The sequence below is a fragment of the Saccostrea cucullata genome, unplaced genomic scaffold (assembly GCF_032062105.1).
Source record: "Saccostrea cucullata isolate Sc308-1 unplaced genomic scaffold, CSIRO_AGI_Scuc_v1 ctg4782, whole genome shotgun sequence".
NCBI classification, from domain to species: Eukaryota; Metazoa; Mollusca; class Bivalvia; order Ostreida; family Ostreidae; genus Saccostrea; species Saccostrea cuccullata.
In genome coordinates this window covers 25,765-46,901 of record NW_026931260.1, presented here as the reverse complement: position 1 = coordinate 46,901, position 21,137 = coordinate 25,765, and the positions used below count along the sequence as shown (strand labels likewise).

Sequence of the window (21,137 nt, the reverse complement as noted above, 5' to 3'; positions counted from 1 at the left end):
TCTGTTTTTGCTTGCAGACATTGTAGGAAATACAAGTCTTGTTTAAAGAATTAAAACTAGTTTTAGATAAATTTGCTCCATTTAGAAACTAAATTAACAATGACAATTACTGCTTCCATGGTTTACGGACAAACATCATTCTTCAAAAGGATAAGCAGCCATGGGATGAATATGAGAAATTTTTCTTTGCATAGAAATTATTAAATGTATCTGGTGCTTTTGTCTTCTTCATTGCAGTTGATATCACTGTTAATTATTGCAGTGGTAAATAAAGGCCATGCATATATATTTACAGCTCAATTAATGCATAAGAACACAGCATGCAATTCTACTATACTTTTGACTTTGAATTTCCGTCTTATTCACCACAGTAGTTTAACACACTAGTTTAGAGTACTAAATAGAATCTTACCGTCCATTTCCAGTTCCTGGCATAAATAGCACAGAGGTACACACACACTATACTCCCCACAAACTGTAAAACAGGGTTCAACATTAAATAATTTAATTTTGGTAGTCGCGTCATTTGATTAGATAAAAAATTAATATAAATTGCATGATTTGGTTTGCCTACGTCACAATGATTTATGTCAAAAACGTATCAATCCACCTGTCATGACCTTCTGTTTAAAAATATGTACAGTTTGAAGGCCTTTTTAAGGGAGAAATTGTCTTGTTTTTTATACTTAATGATGGAAAATTAAATTACATGTATAAGGTATGAACTAAATAGCAACCCAAATTATGCTGGTATAACCTGGGTTGGAGCAGTTTACGCTCTTTTATAATCAGCTTCGCAGTTTATGAAGCATAAACTGCTCCAACCCAGGTTATACCAGTATATTTTGGGTTGCTATTTAATTCAATACATGTATTGTAAAATCACTCCCATCCCGTTTCTATTAATTAGGAAGTCACGTTGTGCTGTAGGTAATGCTTTGTAAGGTAATAAATCAGTGAGGATTTTGAAGAATTTTGGTGTCAATAGGGAGAAAAAAAAGTTCCACATTCTGATTCATAACTGACGTTAGTTAACTTTTGAATTGTGAATAGATACTCGACAAAACTTGGACCATTAAGAAGATTTCAACTAATTGTAAGTCAGGAGAAATCATCAGAGTAGGGTAAGATTAATCATTTAAATGACTTCAAAGAACGATACCCTTCCAGCATTGTCTTTCTCTGATAGCTGAATGATCTCTAGAAAGTCAAATACAGATATTGTATAATATTGAAATCATTTATATTGTACCTGAATAGTTAGCCACATCACTATGTAAGAGACCTCTGTCTTTTTAAACAGTTCCAGCCCAAACTTGACACATATGAACGCCTCGGTAAATGTCACAATGCTGAAACAAATATATGGCATGATGAATGATTCTGAAAGAATTAAGATTTAATTTAATTTTAACCTCACAAATATAACTATAGGTATTATTTTGTCATGTTCACCTTTTCATGAATAAAGGTAAATTACACAAAACAGTTAATTAGTGGTATGAAAAACAATTCATTGTTGCTTTTTAATTATTAAGACAGGTATATATATTAAAAAAAAAAAAATTTCATTCAAAAAAACTTACTGCATTTCAACTTCCATTTATAACTGATGGGTTATGAAGTATTTTCTTGCCATAAAATTAGGATATTTATGAATGGTTCGTACCGGTATATAGAAAAAAAAACTTACATAAATATCCAGCACTGTGTTCCTACCCTTCTACACTGAGTATCTGTCACATATACATACCACTGTCTGTAAAATTAATATAAACAAACACATACAAATTAAAATCATGCAGTATAACTGTTTTATATCAATGGGAGTTTGATAGTAGAAAAGCTAAATGTCATAAACTCAAATAACAAACATAATCTACTGTAAACTCCTTATTAAACCTAGGAACTTAATACTGCATATAACTTAGAGATGTCAAATCATGGGACCATGAATTCATGCATGTACTGTTGATTAAAAGTGAGCAATAAAAAAAGAAAGTACATGTATCTATTGTATTTTGTGAGTGGCACTTCTCATGAAATTAAATTATCAATAAAAAACATAAGTAATCAAAGATTACTAAGCTCACCTCAACGAATGTTATCAGTGTAAGTAATGCAAATCTCACATCATATTTTCTTAATATCTAGTATTTATCCCAACAACAATATTCTTGCAAGTTGTGTTTAACCCCTTACATGGCATATACACATTTCTATGCATGTAGCGTGAAAAACATGAATAGTGTAAACAAATATTCATAAATTTGTTAATACTGCAGATATCAAGGACTTCAAGTTCAGATCCAGCATTCGAAGCAAGTCTTGTAGTGTCCATCCCTGGATGCATCATCCATGCAAGTTTGGTTCAGGTAGGTCTTATAGTTACTTGGGAATGAAAAAATAAGTCAGATCCAGCATCTGAAGCAAGTCTGGTAGTGTCCATCCCTGTGTGCATCATCCATGCAAGTTTGGTTCAGGTAGGGCTTATAGTTACTTGGAAATGAAAATGTAGGTCAGATCCAGCATCCGAAGCAAGTCTTGTAGTGTCCATCCCTAGAGGCATCATCCATGCAAGTTTGGTCTGGGTAGGTCTTATAGTTACTTGGGAATGAAAATGTAGGTCAGATCCAGCATCCGAAGCAAGTCTGGTAGTGTCCATCCCTAGATGCATCATCCAAGCAAGTTTGGTCTGGGTAGGGCTTATAGTTCCTTGGGAATGGACCAGCTCCAAAAACTTTAACCTGGTCACTCATCTGAAATATGTAGGTCAGATCCAGCATCCGAAGCAAGTCTGGTAGTGTCCATCCCCAGATGCATCATCCATGCAAGTTTGGTCAGGGTAGGGCTTATAGTTCCTTGGGAATGGACCTGCTCCAAAAACTTTAACCTGGTCACTCATCTGGAAATGTAGGCCAGATCCAGCATCCGAAGCAAGTCTGGTAGTTTCCATCCCTAGATGCAACATCCATGCAAGTTTGGTCCGGGTAGGGCTTATAGTTACTTGGGAATGGACCTGCTCCAAAAACTTTAACCTGGTCATTCATCTTTGGAATGGACCAGCTCCAAAAACTTTAACTGGTCACTCATCTAAAAAATGTAAGTCAGATCCAGCATCTGAAGCAAGTATGGTAGTGTCCATTCCTAGATGCATCATCCATGAAAGTTTGGTCTGAGTAGAGCTTATAGTTACTTGGGAAATGGACGTGCTCCAAAAACTTTAACCTGGTCACTCATCTAAACAAGAGGCCCATGGGCCACATCGCTCACCTGAGAAGCTTTGACCATTCTGTTCTTTAGCAGATTTCACCCTTGTTATACGTAATGCATCCCCATCCTACCCCACTGATCATAATTTAGACATTTTGAAATCTACACTACCACATGATCCTTCCATGGGCACATATGTTTCAGCTTTTTGGCCCAGTGGTTCCCGAGAAGATTTTCAAAGATTTTTCCTATATATTTCTATGTAAAACTTTGATTCCCTATAATGGCCCCGCCCTTCCCCCGGGGGTCATATTACAATTTAAAATTTACACTACCCCAGAATGCTTCCACATAAGCTTCACTTTTTCTGGCCCAGTGGTTCTTAAGAAGAAAATTTTCAAAGATTTTTCCTATATATTTCTATATAAAACTTTGATTCCCCATTGTGGCCCCACCCATCCCCCGGGGGTCATTAATTGAACAATTTAGAATCTACATTATACCAGGATGCTTCCACATAAGTTTCAGCTTTTCTGGCCCAGTGGTTCTTGAGAAGAAGATTTTCAAAGATTTTTCCTATATATTTCTATGTAAAAATTTGATACCCCATTGTGGCCCCGCCCTTTCCCTGGGGGTCATGATTTGAACAATTTAGAATCTACACTATACCAGGATGCTTCCACATAAGTTTCAGCTTTTCTGGCCCAGTGGTTCTTGAGAAGAAGATTTTCAAAGATTTTTCCTATATATTTCTTTATAAAACTTTGATTCCCCATTGTGGCCCCACCCATCCCCCAGGGGTCATTATTTGAACAAATTAGAATCTACATTATACCAGGATGCTTCCACTTAAGTTTCAGCTTTTCTGGCCCAGTGGTTCTTGAGAAGAAGATTTTCAAAGATTTTTCCTATATATTTCTATGTAAAACTGTGATTCCCCATTGTGGCCCCGCCCTTCCCCCGGGGGTCATGATTTGAACAATTTAGAATCTACACTGTACCAGGATGCTTCCACATAAGTTTCAGCTTTTCTGGCCCAGTGGTTCTTGAGAAGAAGATTTTCAAAGATTTTTCCTATATATTTCTATGTTAAACTTTGATTCCCCATTGTGGCCCCGCCCTTCCCCCGGGGGTCATGATTTGAACAATTTAGAATCTACACTATACCAGGATGCTTCCACATAAGTTTCAGCTTTTCTGGACCAGTGGTTCTTGAGAAGAAGATTTTCAAAGATTTTTCCTATATATTTCTATGTAAAACTTTGATTCCCCATTGTGGCCCCGCCCTACCCCTGGGGTCATGATTTGAACAATTTAGCATCTACACTACCCCAGGATGCTCCACATAAGTTTCAGCTTTACTGGCCCAGTGGTTCTTGAGAAGAAGATTTTTTAATGACCCCACCCTATTTTTGTCTTTTCTTGATTATCTCCCCTTGCGAGGGGATATGTCCCTTCATTTTAACAATTTAAATTCCCCTTTACCCAAGGATGCTTTGTATCAAGTTTGGTCAAAATTGGCCCAGTGGTTCTTGAGAAGAAGTCGAAAATGTGAAAAGTTTACAGACGGAATGTTTGACAACACAGACTTTTGGACGGACAAACGGACGACGGACAAAATGTGATCAAAACTTTGAGCCTTCGGCTCAGGTGAGCTAAAAATGTAATAGATCCAGCATCCGAAGCAAGTCTGGTAGTGTACATTCCTAGATGCATCATCCATGCAAGTTTGGTTCAGGTAGGGCTTATAGTTACTTAGGAATGGACTTGCTCCTAAAACTTTTACCTGGGAAGCCGACGCCAGCGCCGGGGGTTTAGCATAAGCTCATCTCAACTTCGTTGAGGTGAGCCAAAAATTCATGTATAGTATATATGTATATATTGAAATGAACAGTATTCACCAGTACAGTAATTAAGTATTTCAAGATTTTAAAAGGTAACACAAGAACTCATCCTTTATAAAAAGAACAAGGTCAGCTAAATCTTCAATGTGCTCTCACTCGTGTGGTACATTACCTGATAGAGGGGGCTGAGATCAAGCTAATGAGAACCAGTCTCCACACATTGATCTGGTGGGAGGGAGGAATCTCAAAGATCTGTTTGAGGAAGAATGTGTTGAGCTCCGACAGCTGCCACACAATGATCAGGAGGGACACAGCCACCACCCTCATAGTGGAGGAGTGGGGGTCCAACCAGCGCACGTTATACCAACTGTAAAGGAAGAAAAGTTGACTTTTATAAGGGGAATACAGGTCATGTCAACAATACATTGTAAATTCAACAGTAAACTGAAGACTTAAAAAATTATCATGCTTATAGAAATCCAATTTACTGGTAAACTTTAACTTCAAAAACTTGCACTTTGAAAATTCTGCACTTTTAATACACTTTCAACAAATTTAACAAAATAATGGTAATGGGGAAAAACAGGATCTGTTGTTGCATTGCACTGAAGTACACATGAAGCATGAATCAATGTAATGTTACAATGTGACAGACCTGCACTTTATACAATGTGTTACCTGACAGGTGTAAACTGCAGCACCGCTCTCCTGATCTTCCCTGTTGTGGAGTGGATGTCTCATTTTAAATTATCAGAATTATCAGAAATAAAAATAAATAGGACAGTCAGAAGAATTATCATCTAATTAGTCTGACCCACAGCTCATCAAGCTAACAGACAGCAGAAGGGTAGACAGACAGTAACAGTTTGACAAGGCAAAACCTATATACCCCCAAATCTTCAATTAAGGGGGCATAAAAAGGGAAAGGATGCATTGAAAACAATAATTTTTTCATAAACAAAATAACTTTTGAATGTTTGAAACACAGCTTTTGGTAATAAAAACCAATAAGAGCTTTCAAAATTTTGCTCTGTTTAAGCAATCAATTCAATATTTCTGGTACAAACAACAGGCATGTACTAGCATCATATCCTAAAAGTATATTGTGTAATAAAGTGTCTTCTTTACTATGTGTTTAACTAATGGAATAAATTTGCAATTCATTCGTTTTTTAAAACGTTTTATTACTTTCCTTCTAAACATTACAATAACATGTACCTCCTCACTTGCATATGTTGATCTAATTTGCCTAAAATTATTTTAAATGTCACACATCTGTCACCATATACTCATTCAATCATTTAATTAAATCAGGACTGACTGATGAAGAATTCATTGGCCTGGTAAACAGTCAATCATATGGAGTTCTTCAATGTATAGAATATTAAAACAGATAAATTCTGAACACTTTCAGAACATACCTATAGTATGCTTGAAAAGGAAACTTTCCATTGATACTGGATTGTTAGGGCTATTTCATTTACATCCGAAACTTTCATATCCGATTTATAGACACATTTTTTGAGAGATGTGAATATATTAGCACTTGATAGAAATGAAATTTTCTGTTTGATGCCTAAATTTTCCTTATTGTGACAGATGTTTGGATTTGGAAACAGTTTTTCAAAATAAAACTTACCAGAAATTCAAAATCTATTCTAAATTCCTTGTTTATCAGCTGAGGGTTTCTTTTTTTCAGATTAAATTTTTCAGTAATTTACAACATTTGAAATTTTCTGAAAACATTATACATCTGACAATCAAGTGAGTGCCATGACAATACAATTAGCATATATACTGATATCCATTATCATTAATGGATAATCCATTATTACAAAGTATTCTAGATGTGATCATTTAATTTGAAAGCATGCTCGACAATAATAACAATAAAGTATCAACTGGACAAATTCTAACAAGAGGCCCATGGGCCTTATAGGTCAACTGAGCATCATGCAACAACTTTCAAATGATTGAATTTGGTTCATGTTTTAAGCAAGATGCTATGGCATTCACAATTTTGAAAGAGGCACCATTGCTAATCATAACTATACACTTAGCAATCGTTTAATTTGTTTACTTGATACGGATAAGCAGGGTAGGGGAACAAAAAAGTATGTCAACTAATCAGTAATATTCAGGAATAATAAGGAGTGCTCCTACCACACATGAACCTCGACCCTAGGTCTACACATTGCACAATTTTTGAAAGGGCACACTTGCTTATCAAAAACGTTTGATTAATACCAAGGAGCAGATTTCAAACAATTCATTTTCAGTATATAAGTAGAGCCCCCCCCCTCCCCATTTTGGTATCCCTGACCCTGGGGCCTTGAAATTCACAATACTGGAAGAAGAGCCCATCCCATCATAACTATGTAAATAGTTCATATTCTGCTTATTACCCAGGAGTAGAGAGAAAGATTTTCATAGATGTAATGTATTTTCACCATATAATCATTATAGAGCAACATCCTAACACCATAACCCCTGACCCTGGGGCCATAAAATTCACAATTTTGGTAGAAGCATTCTTGCTCATCATAACTATGTCCTTAATTAGTTTATTTAATACTCAGAAGCAGAGAAGAAGATTTTCAAAGATTTAATGCCTTTTCACTATATAATCAATAGAGCCCCGCCCTAACACCAGAACCCCTGACCCTGGGGCCATAAAATTCAAAATTTTGGTAGAGGCACTCTTACTCATCATAACTATGTACTTAGTTAGTTTATTTATTACCTAGGAGCAGAGAAGAAGATTTTCAAAGATTTAATGCATTTTCACTATATAATCAATAGAGCCCCGCCCTAACACCAGAACCCCTGACCCTGGGGCCATAAAATTCACAATTTATGTCGAGACACTCTTGCTCATCATAACTATGTAAATAGTTAGTTTATTTAATACTCAGAAACAGAGAAGATTTTCAAAGAAATAATGCATTTTCACTATATAATCAATAGAGCCCCACCCTAACACCAGAACCCCTAACCCTGGGGCCATAAAATTCACAATTTATGTAGAGACACTCTTGCTCATCATATCTATGTACTTAATTTATTTAATACTCAGAAACAGAGAAGAAGATTTTCAAAGAATTAATGCATTTTCACTATATAATCAATAGAGCCCCGCCTTAACACCAGAATCCCTGACCCTGGGGCCATGAATTTCACAATTTTGGTAGAGGACTCAATGCTGATTACAATAATACCAACAGTTTGACTGCTTGATGTCCGGGAGTAAAGAAGAAGATTTTTAAATATTGCACTAATTTTAGTGGTTTTTGCCCCCCCCCCCCAGGCCAAGGGGGGCAGGGATTACGAAATTCACAACTTTTGTTCCCCTTCACCCATAGATGCTATATGCCAAAATTGGTTGAAATTGGTTCAGTGGTTTCAGAGAAGAAGCTGAAAATGTTTAAATGTTATCGCACGACGGACGACGACGGACAAAAACAGATAGCAATAGGTCACCTGAGTTTACTCAGGTGACCTAAAAATCCTAATGCTCAGATTTTATGGGAATACAGGTTAAGAAACAAATATTGGATTATTTCAGAGTTTGCCACATCCTTGTTTTGTGTTAATTTTTTTTTTTTTTACTAAAATACAATTTGAAAGGGGAAAACAGGTCAGACTCTGCAAATTAATTCAAAATCTATTCAGAATCTGTAATATTTTGTTTTTAATCTTTTTATATCAATTTTAAGGTAAAACTTTTACTTCCGAATCTGAGAAGTAAATCTCACTTGATGCTCTCCCAGTGGTAGTTCCGCATTTCCAGTTTGCGGCAGACATACATCCCCAGCCAGATTCCGAGCCCGTTACAGATCAGTACATCCAGGACCCAGGCATCCCACCAACACTCAGCAAAGTTGGGCAACAGGTGGGAAAATGCCATCTTAAAAGGAATAAATACAGCTTATCACAAAAATTCTGTAAGGGTCAAGAAATATTTAGATTAAGAAAAAAAATGTATATATATATAAGGCCCATCTATGTAAAATTATGATCACTATTTTTTGCTCCACCCTGCCCCCAGATCCATAACTGCCCCAAGATCCATAACTTGAACATCTTATGATCTTAAATATGTCGGGAACCTTTTACATATATAAGTTTCATCTTCTCTGGTCTAATGGTTTTTGAGGAGGAAAAAAATCTTGGTGTTTTTTTTGTATATTTCAACATTGAACTTTGGTCCTAGTGTGGTTCCTAACCTCAGGGATCATAATTAGAACAATTTAAATGTATTCTACCTCAAGAAACTTTCAGGGAAGATTGATCTTTTTCTGTTCCAGTGATTCTTTAGTACGGTAGATTTCAAAATAGGTGAGTTAAAAATTCAATGCAATATCATCAATTTTTGTTTTTTTTGTCTTGCTTTTGTTCTGTATTGTCTTTCATTAAGATCAAGATCATATGCAGTAAATTTGATATAAGTAACTGCATGTTTTTCCTCAGAAACAAGTTGTGCTCTCAAAAATCCAATTGTCTTGAGAATATACATGAATTATTAAGATATAGAGGGACACTGTGTTACCATGACACAGAAAATAAGACATTATAGAAGAGAAATTTTTTTTACTGAAACCACACAGCACGTCAGCAATAAAATGTTTTTTGCTGGGTTACATCACTGTTTCATCACTCGACTCCTAAGCGGAAGAATCCAACACCTTATGACTTGTGTCCACCACATCTTTCTCTCTCTACCCAGTCATGGAGTGGACACTGCTGACATAAGTCCGTGATTAATTAAGGAGCCTGGCTAGCTGACATCCATACATCAAGCTTACAACACACAATGATTTCAAGGTCACCTTTTAGCCAATGGTTTGTTTGGTTTTCTAGACTTGGTAATAAGCCACATTAAACATGCTGTAAATAGTGTTGGGATGATTTATCATGGTACCCAAGATGGCCCCCATACTTCACTACCCACTACATTTCTTCCAGAGAGCTCTATACATCCCAACGTGTTACTTGGCCATTACTAGCAAGTGTGTTATTAATTTAATTATTTCCCCTATTTAAATTCACTCCAGCCAATGTATGATATGCTCCAATTGGTATAAAATATTAATATTTTTGGATAAGACTAAAATAATCTTTTTAAAAAACATGCTTTTTAAAGTAAACCCATAAATTAACTGAAATCTAAATTAATTTTGTAATGCTGTCATTGAAAATAGGTTCCTTTAATTTAAAACTACTTGTCAAAAAAATGACAAAATGACAAGTCTTGGAACAAGTTATGTAATTGATATGTATGAAGAAATGTACACACTTATACAATGTAGTTGTATATTTAGTAACATTTAATTATGAAAAAAATATTTATGAATGTCAAATTTTTGAGACTAAATGCAAAAGATATTTCAAATTTTTGAATAATATAACAATTAAGGGCACTGCAAGGTGGAGCATCCCCTCACAAGGAGCATATCTATAAATCAAGGTAGTCTTCAACATCAATCCTGATGCAAATGATGTCACTTCCGTTTCACACGGAATTAACTCTCTCACCCACAATCCCATACACATGATTTGTTAAATTATTATATCACCTCTAATTCTGTTAAGAGGGGATAATTAAGGGACTAAAAAGTCTAGATTATATACTCAGATTGGCCATGAAATTTTAACATTTTCAATCGGTTTTTAAATGGAGTCTGAAATATGATTTTTTTTTCCTCATATATAGTTGATCCTCATTATCTTGAACTTGGCAGAACCAAGTTAAACTTCCAAACTGAATAAAGATCTCTTAAATTTCTAGGTATTTTTTACAATGTAAGGGATTACAGATGCATAATAAACCTCAGTAATTTCCCATGTGATGCTGATGGTCCACAGAATGCCGTGATGCCTAATTAACAAAGCCTTGAAGAACCAGCCTAACAAATGGGCGGCAGCGAAGCAGTCGATCATACTGTACACGCGAGCCCAGTCCATCTTCCAACAGTTTACTGCATACTCCTAAAATACACATAAAAAATACTTCATAGCGTATTTATATGTTTATGTATCATTTATTTTATTGCATAAACTTCACAATGATATTATAAGGGATAATTTATCAACTGAATGGAATACAGAATCATTACAAAATATAATTAATATGACTTGTTCAAACAGAATTTTTAATAAGCAGCTATATGTACTACAATCGTTAATGTTAAGTGATCTACTACACAACTGATCAGTATTAGTGTATGATGCACAGTTACCTATTCTATATGACTACTTATGAGTTATATGAAGAAAAAAATATCAAGAACCTCAGGGAGCCAAACACTAGTACCAGGATTTTTTTTATATACCATAGCATATACACATACTGACTTCAAAAACAGAAAGTTTCAGGGGTTCATTCAGATTCTACCTATTCCCACTTTTTGAAAATTAGGTAGAAAAAGGTAAGATTTTATGTGGGAATAGGTGGAATTTTTGTGTAAACAAATTATTAACTATACAAACATATAGATACTGTATAAACAGTGATTAATGAACACATGTTGGAATATAGGATGGGTAAATTTGCTTTTTCAAATAAATCAGATTTTATTTCAATAATAGAAATTTTTAAGTGAATTTCATCACGTTTCCCCATTAATTGTATTTTCTAAAATTCTGCTATTTAAATTCATTTTTTAAAATATTAATCTATTTGTTTGATGTTTTAGAATCAATACATTAAAGTAGGTATCCTTTCGTAAGCCTCTTAAAAAATATTGTGTAAAATCCATATACTGGTATCAAATTAAAATAAATCATTCTTATCATAAGTCTATTTATTTTTTGTTTTAAAATGTAGAAAATATTGGTAAATTGTACGGTATAAGTGGAAATTTCAGCGAGATGCAAATTTAGTGATTTGACCTTAAAAATCGGTATTTAATTTTAGCGAGAAGTAAATTTAGCGATTTTAAAATGCTCACTTAAGAAGCTATTTCCAGAATGCAATTAATTTTTAGCAATCTCAGCACCCTAGCTAATAATGCCAAAATTAAATCCTCACTAAAATTTCTACTTATGCGGTAGTGCAGTATGAGTATATATAAATGTTGGGTACCATGAAGACACTGAGAAGGAATTTGTATTTTATCAAACGTTTTTCCATGTTTTCTCTTTTGAGCATGATTTCTGTTTGTCATCTTCACATTTCAAAGAACATACAAGTAGCTGCCATTTACAGATGGCTATGATGATTTTTATACATCATCATATGTTCAATGTATATGAATAATTCAAAGCCACAGAGTTGCTCATCTTTCATTTCCATTAAGACTGTACAATAACTCAGTAGTCTCTGAAATTGATCCTCAGTCATCAGACATTGAAATCAGTCTAAAAAATAACAACTTCACATAAATTCATAGGCAACCTGAAAAAAATTCAGTAAATGACTTTCCAAGTTATTGACAGAGATGACACTCAAGAAAATGTACAAGTAAATATTGAGCACAAGATTATAAAGTGACTGTCTATTATACTGACACCATAGGATGTAACATTAGCGATCCTTACTACCCTAATTCACATGAGGGTAGCCATAAATAGTTGATTACAAATAACAGCAGGCACATTGGGCTTGAGAGTCACCTGATCATGTAATCATGCAACCAGCTCCAATACAGGACTAAAAATTTCTAGTTCTAGATGTACAAAAATTTATATCTTTAGTACATATAGGTGAATATGATAATGCAAACTTTGGCTGCTATAGACATCAAATGGTTAGAAACTTAAAATATGTTATGCATTTTGTGCAAGATCAACTTAAATTAGCCCTAAACTCAAGGGCCTAAATCCTGGGACCAGTAAACTTGATTTGCCTGCAAGGTACCATATAAGCAGAATTTTTAGCAAGGATTTAATTTCGGCATGATTAGCAAGGGTGCTAAGATCATTAAAATTGAATATCGCTAAAAAGTAATTGTGCTAAGCCTTTATTGATTTTGTAAAAGCTTCTTTAGTGAGCTTTTTAAAATAGCTAAAATAACATCTGGTTAAAAATAAAATACAAATTTTTAAGGACAAATTGCTAAATTTATGTCTCGCTTCAATTTCCAATTATATGGATGAGAAATAAAGAAGTTTTCATTAAAGATGTGCAAGCATTCAAAGCTTTTCTCTTTTTAAAAAACTCAGTATCATGCATTTCTAACTCCTTGAGAGCAGCCTATAAAAGGGTTTTAAGCAAATCATATGTGAAATCTGTAAGATTTTAAAGATTCTATATCCCTTTGTCCATTAAACATGTTAAAATAAGTTTTTCACCGAGTGCATAATCTTTCATTTTTTTTTGTACACAATTCTTTCATAAGACTTGTGCATAAAACATCATCATTGGAGTCAATGGTTACACAAAAAATAGCACAGGATACAAGCAGCTTCATCTTCTTGACTTTTACTGCATCCACAAAAATAATTCTAAGGTACCCTGCTCTGTTTATAGAGCTTTTCCTTAATTTTCTGTAAATCTATTTTTTTTCTGAAAGAGACAGACAGTCAGACAGACAACTGCTAGTGGTAACATATTCCAAAACATTAAACATCATATTCAAGACTAAATCAGATATATCAAATATCAATTTAACAATTTTTAAAGGATAAGGATCATTAATATAAATAAATTGAAGGAGAGCTTGGTGTTTTCCATTTGTATTTTTAAGGGGGAAGAATGCTTATAGGGGCAAGGACACAGATTGGGATATTTATAGTATATCATTTTCTATTTAGCCTCATTCTTAGGCCTTTCTTTATAGATGCTCGGCCAGGACTGGTTTTGCAAATTTAGAGAAACTACTGAATATGATTATAACCAACAGTTTATGATCATGATGATTACACATACAACATATACAGACAGCAACACTCAATATTAGTGACTTAAAAATAGATTGTCCATCTCATTTTTCATGTTTTATTGCTTATTCTGCATGACATAAATGTAGAAGTGCATGCATTACAAACATTAGTTCTGTGATATCTTTTGCACTTAATACTCTGCCTCAAATGGGACATAACTCCTGTCAATCACCTCTAAAAATAGTATAACTCTTCATCAGTACTGTCTTTTCGAGTTGTAGTGTCAGAGAACACGACCTAAAAGCACCCTGCTGCAATGATATCCATCATCTGTCTTGTCAGATGTATAAAACTCTACATGTACAGGTAGCGTTTGGAAAAATAGTGAGATTACATGATGCAGAACTATGTAAAATGGACCCGCTGGATCCCTGCTAATCACTCAAGCCAGCCATACCTGTCACTTCCCTTACCCATTATTATAACCTTACTTTTTTATACCAAGTACTAGTAATCAAAAATATTAATAAAAGTCATATCTTTCATTCACAATAATAAAGCAGTACCCCTTACTGCTATATATAATAGTTATCAACTACATGTACATGTACTTGAGGCATTCTATCTAGATGTACATGTATTGAATTACCATATATGGTTTTATGTGAACAGGAGAAATAAAACTTGCTTTTCTTTTTATTTCAGTCTCTGGCTGAATCAGCAGACTCAGAATGACAGAATGTTGCCTTAATAGTTTATTGATTTCATTCTTGCAAGATGTTGGGCCGTTTGCTTTTTCTGTCAGACATTTGGAAGCTGAATCAATACAGGCACTAGAATACACTGTTATAGTATCTGGCTGCTGAAATCCCACACTGTGCGTGATATTCTTGTATCTGTCTGCTATTTTACAGGTCTCTCCTTTAGATGTCCAGTTTTTATGATTCCAATCAAACCAATGTAAAGGTCTGTGTTATCTATATTGTTTACTTCTGCCTCATTGGCTGCTTATAAACACCGTGTCTTACAGCTACATTGAACATAAAAACTGATACTGCCCTATTTTTAATGCATTTTTACTCTCATAAAACATTGGCACAGTATTGTAACAGAGTGTAAGTGCAATGGCTATTTTTTTTCCTACATTTATTTCTGTTATGTGTAACAAAGTAATTATAACCTTTCAAATACATACCTGGGTATATAAGTAACTATCTATTAAATGGGAAAAACTGAACTATTGATAATTCATGCAAATCCTTTTAATTTATTTGAACATATCAAAACTCATGACCATCCTCATAAGCCAGGAATCCTTAACGAGTCAACACGTTGCCCTTAGAAGGCAATCTGTTGATCGACTCAGGACCCCTGGCTGGATGATAAAAACGTACACATAAAGTCACCTTTTAAAAATCTACTGGTATCATTACGACACTTTTTACCTATTGTGGTATGATAATAAATACTGAGATTATAATCTTGGAATTGATATAGCTATCTTGATCTAAAAGATTTATTAATTGAAGACTTTTTCCCCCCTAATAGTCACTCTTAACATCACACTTTTTTGTAAGGAAATATTCTCTATTACTAACACAATAAAGCAGCATTTTCGCTTTTTTTTTTGCCTGTATCATATGTTTAACCACTGACAGAGCTATATGACTCTATTTCATATAACACTGTTAAGATGCACAGTTGTATGTGTCATAATACCATGGCTTCACTGCACATATCTAAATGATTGGATTGTTAACGTGTTCTATTTCTGTTAATCTCAGTTCCCTTCTCGGGCCTCTGGCATTTATATCAACTTAAATGCCCAATAAAATCTATCAATAATGTGATTTTATTCTCATAACTACTCAAGTTTCAGCAGCAAACATTTTGAGGATATCCTTAATTGTATATAATGTATACATTGATATAACGACTTCAGAGGCTATGGGTGTACAGATATAAGACATAGCCGCCAGTCATGCACACAGAGAAAGTACTCGTGACCCTGCTGACCCCTCAGAGAAAGGACTAATCATCCTGCTGACCCCTCAGAAAAAGGACACAGAGAAAGGACTAATGACCCTGCTGACCCCTCCTTACCTTGTCTTCTGGAGCCACGCCCTTTAAGTCTGGGAAAATCCATTCTATCATTAATCGGACATCTCGGCGATTTTGAAACAGCAGAAAAACCAGCACCATGAAGTACAATACACTGAGTCCTGTTCAATCAAGTACAAAGATTTAAACAAAAAATCAACAGCTAGCTTTTAATCTTTATATTCTTAATTTAAGTCTAACTGTAAACAAAGTCTCAGAAAAATCTTCATAAAATTTTGGGATTTTTTTTTTTTGCTGAAAAATTTTATAATTTTTTTATGAAAATAATCCAGGACAAAATTCTTTGATATCGTGAAGTTTTTCAGTTCCATTGGGTTCAAGATATCTAAGTTTGACTCTACAGTGTATTTCTAAACAAGAATTCTTACCAAACACTATTCTCCATATCCCTGGGTGAGGGCGTGTAAAAGGTCCTACAAGAAAAGCAATCAGCATTTAGTTCATATGCATCTACCAATTGTTCCTAACCTTCATTAAAATCTTAAACATGCACTCTTAACATATTAATTTTTAGATTGTATTTGAGACAAAATTGGTATATATATCAGACGTAAAGGCTAATAAAAAATAAAATTTTCTGAAATTATCTTATTCAGAATATCTACAATTCATGTCCCTTTAAAAATTGCTTCCCTGTGTCTGTGTGTATTACATCAATAAGGAAGCTCCTTATATATTTGTGCAAATGTTGTTTTTTTTAATTCAGATTCCTGTAAAAGGGAAGAATATTTTACTTTTGTATAATTATACACATATATAAGTACAACACAATGTATGGGATTAGCAACATAAGTGCACACATGTCAGTTGTCAGATGTACTGGGACTCAATAGGTTTAATTGTAGTGAGAACAGGAATTAGATACCATCTACCAGTACATGTATGTCATGTCCTATGTGAAGTTTTGACCCAAATAAATTAAGATACAAGTGAATTTACTGTGAAGCATAAACACTTCCTAAAGCATGTATTGTAAAGATTCTTTATAAACAAGCTTTCTGTGTAAATAAATGAGATTCTAAAATAACAAATGTACTTTTAAAGTAAGAAAAATCCTTACATTGGGCAGTTGTTAAAAGGTGCAACTGTTCATTTATGTTTGAGTGGGTACATCATGGAAGATCAATTTAGCACATGCATAAACTACACATTATATACATATACCTAAGAAGTGTGAAAAGACTAGTCCAACACATACTATGAAAATATTAAGAATTTACAATTAAGTTTTAGCTGCATTTATAATTTAAATTATTCATCTCTGATTAATATGCTCCCAATTTAGATAAAAAAATTTCTGTTGTTATTCTGGGAGATTATTTTTTTATTCTCAGAATTATAATGTAAGATATACTTTGTACATTATGAATATATAAGCTAATCATGTCATCTCTTATGTAACTAAATGAAGTAAGCTGATGCCCTATTTATCCTTGTAATTTATACATTCTCAGAGCAGTAATTTATATCTTAATTGAAATAATTTCCTGTCTTTGCTAATATTTTTTTATTTTTAAATTGACAAATTTTTGAATACTTCTCATGGATTAATTCTGGTTACAGAAATTCTACCATATTAGATTTCTAGTTATTGCCAATCTATTTTTTCATATAGCTTATAATATGTATCAAAGTCAAGGTCAAAGCCAATTAAAAAAAATTCTTTTTGATTTTTTTTTTTTTACATCATAAAAGCATACATGTCTTAGCTAATATTTTATATATTTTATAACTAATCATATTTTTTCTAAATAAATTTTGCAAAACTTCTGCATATACAATGCACTTGAATTTTTAGCACGCACATATATTATCTGGCAAATCCATGGTAACAGAGTTCCCTATAGGATGTGCTTGAAAAGCGGGAGGGTATATACATGTAGTAATCAGGATGTTCGTCTGTTTTGCTGTATGTCTAGCTGTCCGTCCGTCTGTTATGCTTTGGGGTACCTATCTCTCATTCGCAACTTCTCTTTTACCACTGAATGAAATTTAATGAGACTTTCACAGAATCTTTGTTATATATTGCCATTGTGCACCTCCTATTTTACTTTTTGATCCGACACATATTTTGGGTTTTCCAGAGTAAAACATTAACAATGCCATTTTTTTTATAATATTGAAGGGTACCCATCTCTTATCCGCAACTCCTCCTATATCACTAAATAAAATTTAATGATACTTTTACAGATTTTTTATTACATAATGCCATTAATATTTTACTTTTTGATCCAACACTTATTTTGGGTCTCCAAGAGCAGAACAGGGACATTGTCATTATAATCATGTGAGAGGGGGCCAGGGAATATCATTTAGTCAGCTTGTTGCTTACAGTAAATATAGTTTGATTTAATTTTTAGTGAAATTATCTACTATAACGGTACATGTATCTGATAAAACAGCTAAATATAACAGGATATCACTACCTGACCTATACGGGTATTTAACATGGTTATATCAATTACATTAACAGACATTAAATTATAATTCAATGTGATAGACATTGATTTTTTTATTCTCCTTATAAATACATAATGATCTTTTTAGTTTATTTCCTTTTACAATTAAAGTATCATGTATCCATAAATTAATTTCCCTATATGAAACTTTTCACATTTCTGCTTAACAAAATATTCACATACAAGTATGTACGCATTAAAATTAGTTTTATTAGACCACTATTTTTTTAATATCCATATCCTCAAGAGGTGAAATCCGAGAGTCTAATAGTTGAAAGAGTTTAGGACAGATTTTTCCAGACATGCATGATTATACATAAATCTTACTTTAAATCTAAGTGTTAATACATATATACACACATGTACTAAGAATGTCAGATTTTATCACATATGCCAGAATATCATGATTTTAAATTGCATATGTATCATGATACTGAGTTTAAAATGCTGGTATTTAAGTAAATAACTGTAAATTACAGAAACTATTAATCTATATCTTAAAATTCTTAATAAAAATTTCAGGAAGTGTAAAAATGTGGTAAATGAACAAAATTATTCCTAACATCCAAAGATGCAGTTAATAATATGTAAATAAAAATGGAAAAAAGTTTGTTTTCCCAGCATATATCTGTAATATGGATATTGATTTGAAATCATAAAAAATGGCATGTAAAAATATCATGATACTGTATCATGAGATATTTGGGAAAACTGTGATATAAACTACCTTTTTTTTTTGGAGATACCCATTGGTCACTGTTATATTTATATACATATCTAACTCTAATAAAACAATGTTTGTGAATTTCAAAAATTACAAGATTTTAATAATTTGATTAAGAGTAAATTAAGATGAGGGTAGATGCTAAGTATGCTCACATATTTAAATGTGTTGCACATGGGTGTAACACATGCAATATGATAAATGATGTAAATAGTGTGTAGATATCACAAAAATGCAGACTTTTATTCTCATCATAAAGGTTATTAATGGAGTCTTACCATTTGGAAAAGCCAGCACACTGACAACAATAAAGAAAAAAATGATCCAGCAAAGGCCAATCCACAGATTGTTGTCTTTATCATCATCATTCCTGAAATATTCAAGACAATCAATGAAGAATTCATCAAGGCACCATTGAAAGTCCCAGTGGACACTCTAACTAGCAGTTAACACAATGGTTGTAATTATCAAGATGGACCCTAAAGTTAGTTTACTATAAACGCCTTTTTCTTACAGCTCTATCGGGTATTATGACTCACCCAGAAAAATACAAAATATTGTAAACTCAAACACTCTCAGGGCTATGAGCATGTGACACATATGAAAGAATTGTTTATGTCACTGACCTTATATGAAATTTATAGAATGAAACAAATTGCAACTCACACTACAATGACATATTAAACATATCTTTTATCTAATTATGTGCTGGTTTGTGAAGTTTCAGAAACCGTATTTAGAAAATGAATCCTTTAAGCTATATTTTAACATCTTGTAAATCATTGAAGCAAGTCATTAATTCCAACTTAAATGATTCTACGCCTTCAACAGGCCTACAGGGACATAGTGTCATGCACTTTGTGGAGAAGTTTTCACAGGAAAACGAGAAGAGCCGATTCATCTATTTATTGATAAATTCTGGATAATGAAACTTATCCCCGTGATATTGTAATTAATCTGTATTTATATAGCATATAATCTGAATCATGTAGACATTTGATCAATGTCATTTTAAACATAGCGTCTTACGTAACAATTGCATATAATAAGAATTGGGAGTTTCATAAGAATTAGATGTAAAAATCATTTTCTGGGTTCATTTACTAAAAGCACACAATGTTCCTTTTTAATTTTCAAGATTTACAATTATTTGTAATAAAAGTTGTCATAAAACAGCACAGAGTCACGTGTAAAAGGTAAACAACATGTGCGAGCAGTCGACACACGAGACCTACCTAGTGAAAGCAGAATATAGAAGTCCTAAAACACAAACAGACAACAAAGTTAAGGTGTGAGGTTTGTAAAAAAACGCCAGAGATATATCATCTACGGATTTTTCGTTAATAGAACGAAAATGTTCCATTTCTTCGGCAAGGTCATTTCTTTGTCGATCCATATTGCGTGAGAGGTGTGTTTTTGTTTCCAGTTGTGGACCTCGAGCCCGATGTAAATTTCTTCAACCTCATTATCTGATTGACAAGTAAAAAAATGAAAATTAAACACTAGGCTAAAGCATCCTGCATCAGACAACAACCATTTTTACATATTTTGTTCTGCATGATACTCTATCAAATGAAATAACATGGCTTGTCATGGAATAATTGTCTTCTTTAGCCGATATATCTGACCAGTAATTAACTTCAAAAACAATGAATGGACTGATCAAATTATGCAAGATCAAGAACGCTTAAGTACAGGATGTGTCATAATGTAATATGTATAAATCGCATTCTCTATGGATAACGTCCAAATTTTTCTTTAAAATGATGAATTTTTCCAAGGGTTTAACCCAGTCGGAAAAAACTAGAAATCAAAATTCCTTGATAAACAAACAAACAAACATACAATAAATAAATAAAACAAACACGAACACAAAAACAAGAAAAAAGGTTAACTTGTTAATTTTCCCAACCGGCTTGAAATCACGGCTTTTTTTTATATTTGAAAATACTG

At 33.4% G+C, this 21,137-nt stretch overlaps 1 protein-coding gene across 1 annotated transcript; it reads right to left on the bottom strand.

Moving 5' to 3' along the window:
- Nucleotides 1-372: 372 nt before the first annotated feature.
- Nucleotides 373-20,788, bottom strand: LOC134231999 (phosphatidylserine synthase 1-like). Its single transcript, XM_062713941.1, has 11 exons — nucleotides 20,420-20,788; nucleotides 19,463-19,554; nucleotides 16,370-16,414; nucleotides 15,984-16,102; nucleotides 10,887-11,045; nucleotides 8,813-8,964; nucleotides 5,736-5,795; nucleotides 5,230-5,424; nucleotides 1,694-1,759; nucleotides 1,253-1,352; nucleotides 373-475 (listed from the first exon to the last, which is right to left on the bottom strand). The coding sequence occupies exons 1-11, from the start codon at nucleotides 20,578-20,580 to the stop codon at nucleotides 389-391; spliced, it is 1,236 nt and encodes a 411-aa protein (XP_062569925.1). The 5' UTR covers nucleotides 20,581-20,788; the 3' UTR covers nucleotides 373-388.
- Nucleotides 20,789-21,137: the final 349 nt, after the last annotated feature.

What these genes read in the sequence shown, in the direction of transcription:
- LOC134231999 (XM_062713941.1), bottom strand. Translation starts at nt 20,580, where the DNA reads ATGGATCGACAAAGAAATGACCTTGCCGAAGAAATGGAACATTTTCGT. An exon ending in CTATATTCTGCTTTCACTAG is followed by an intron (nt 19,555 to 20,419) that starts GTAGGTCTCGTG and finishes TGAATATTTCAG; the next exon opens with GAATGATGATGATAAAGACA. An exon ending in TGTGCTGGCTTTTCCAAATG is followed by an intron (nt 16,415 to 19,462) that starts GTAAGACTCCAT and finishes CTTTTCTTGTAG; the next exon opens with GACCTTTTACACGCCCTCAC.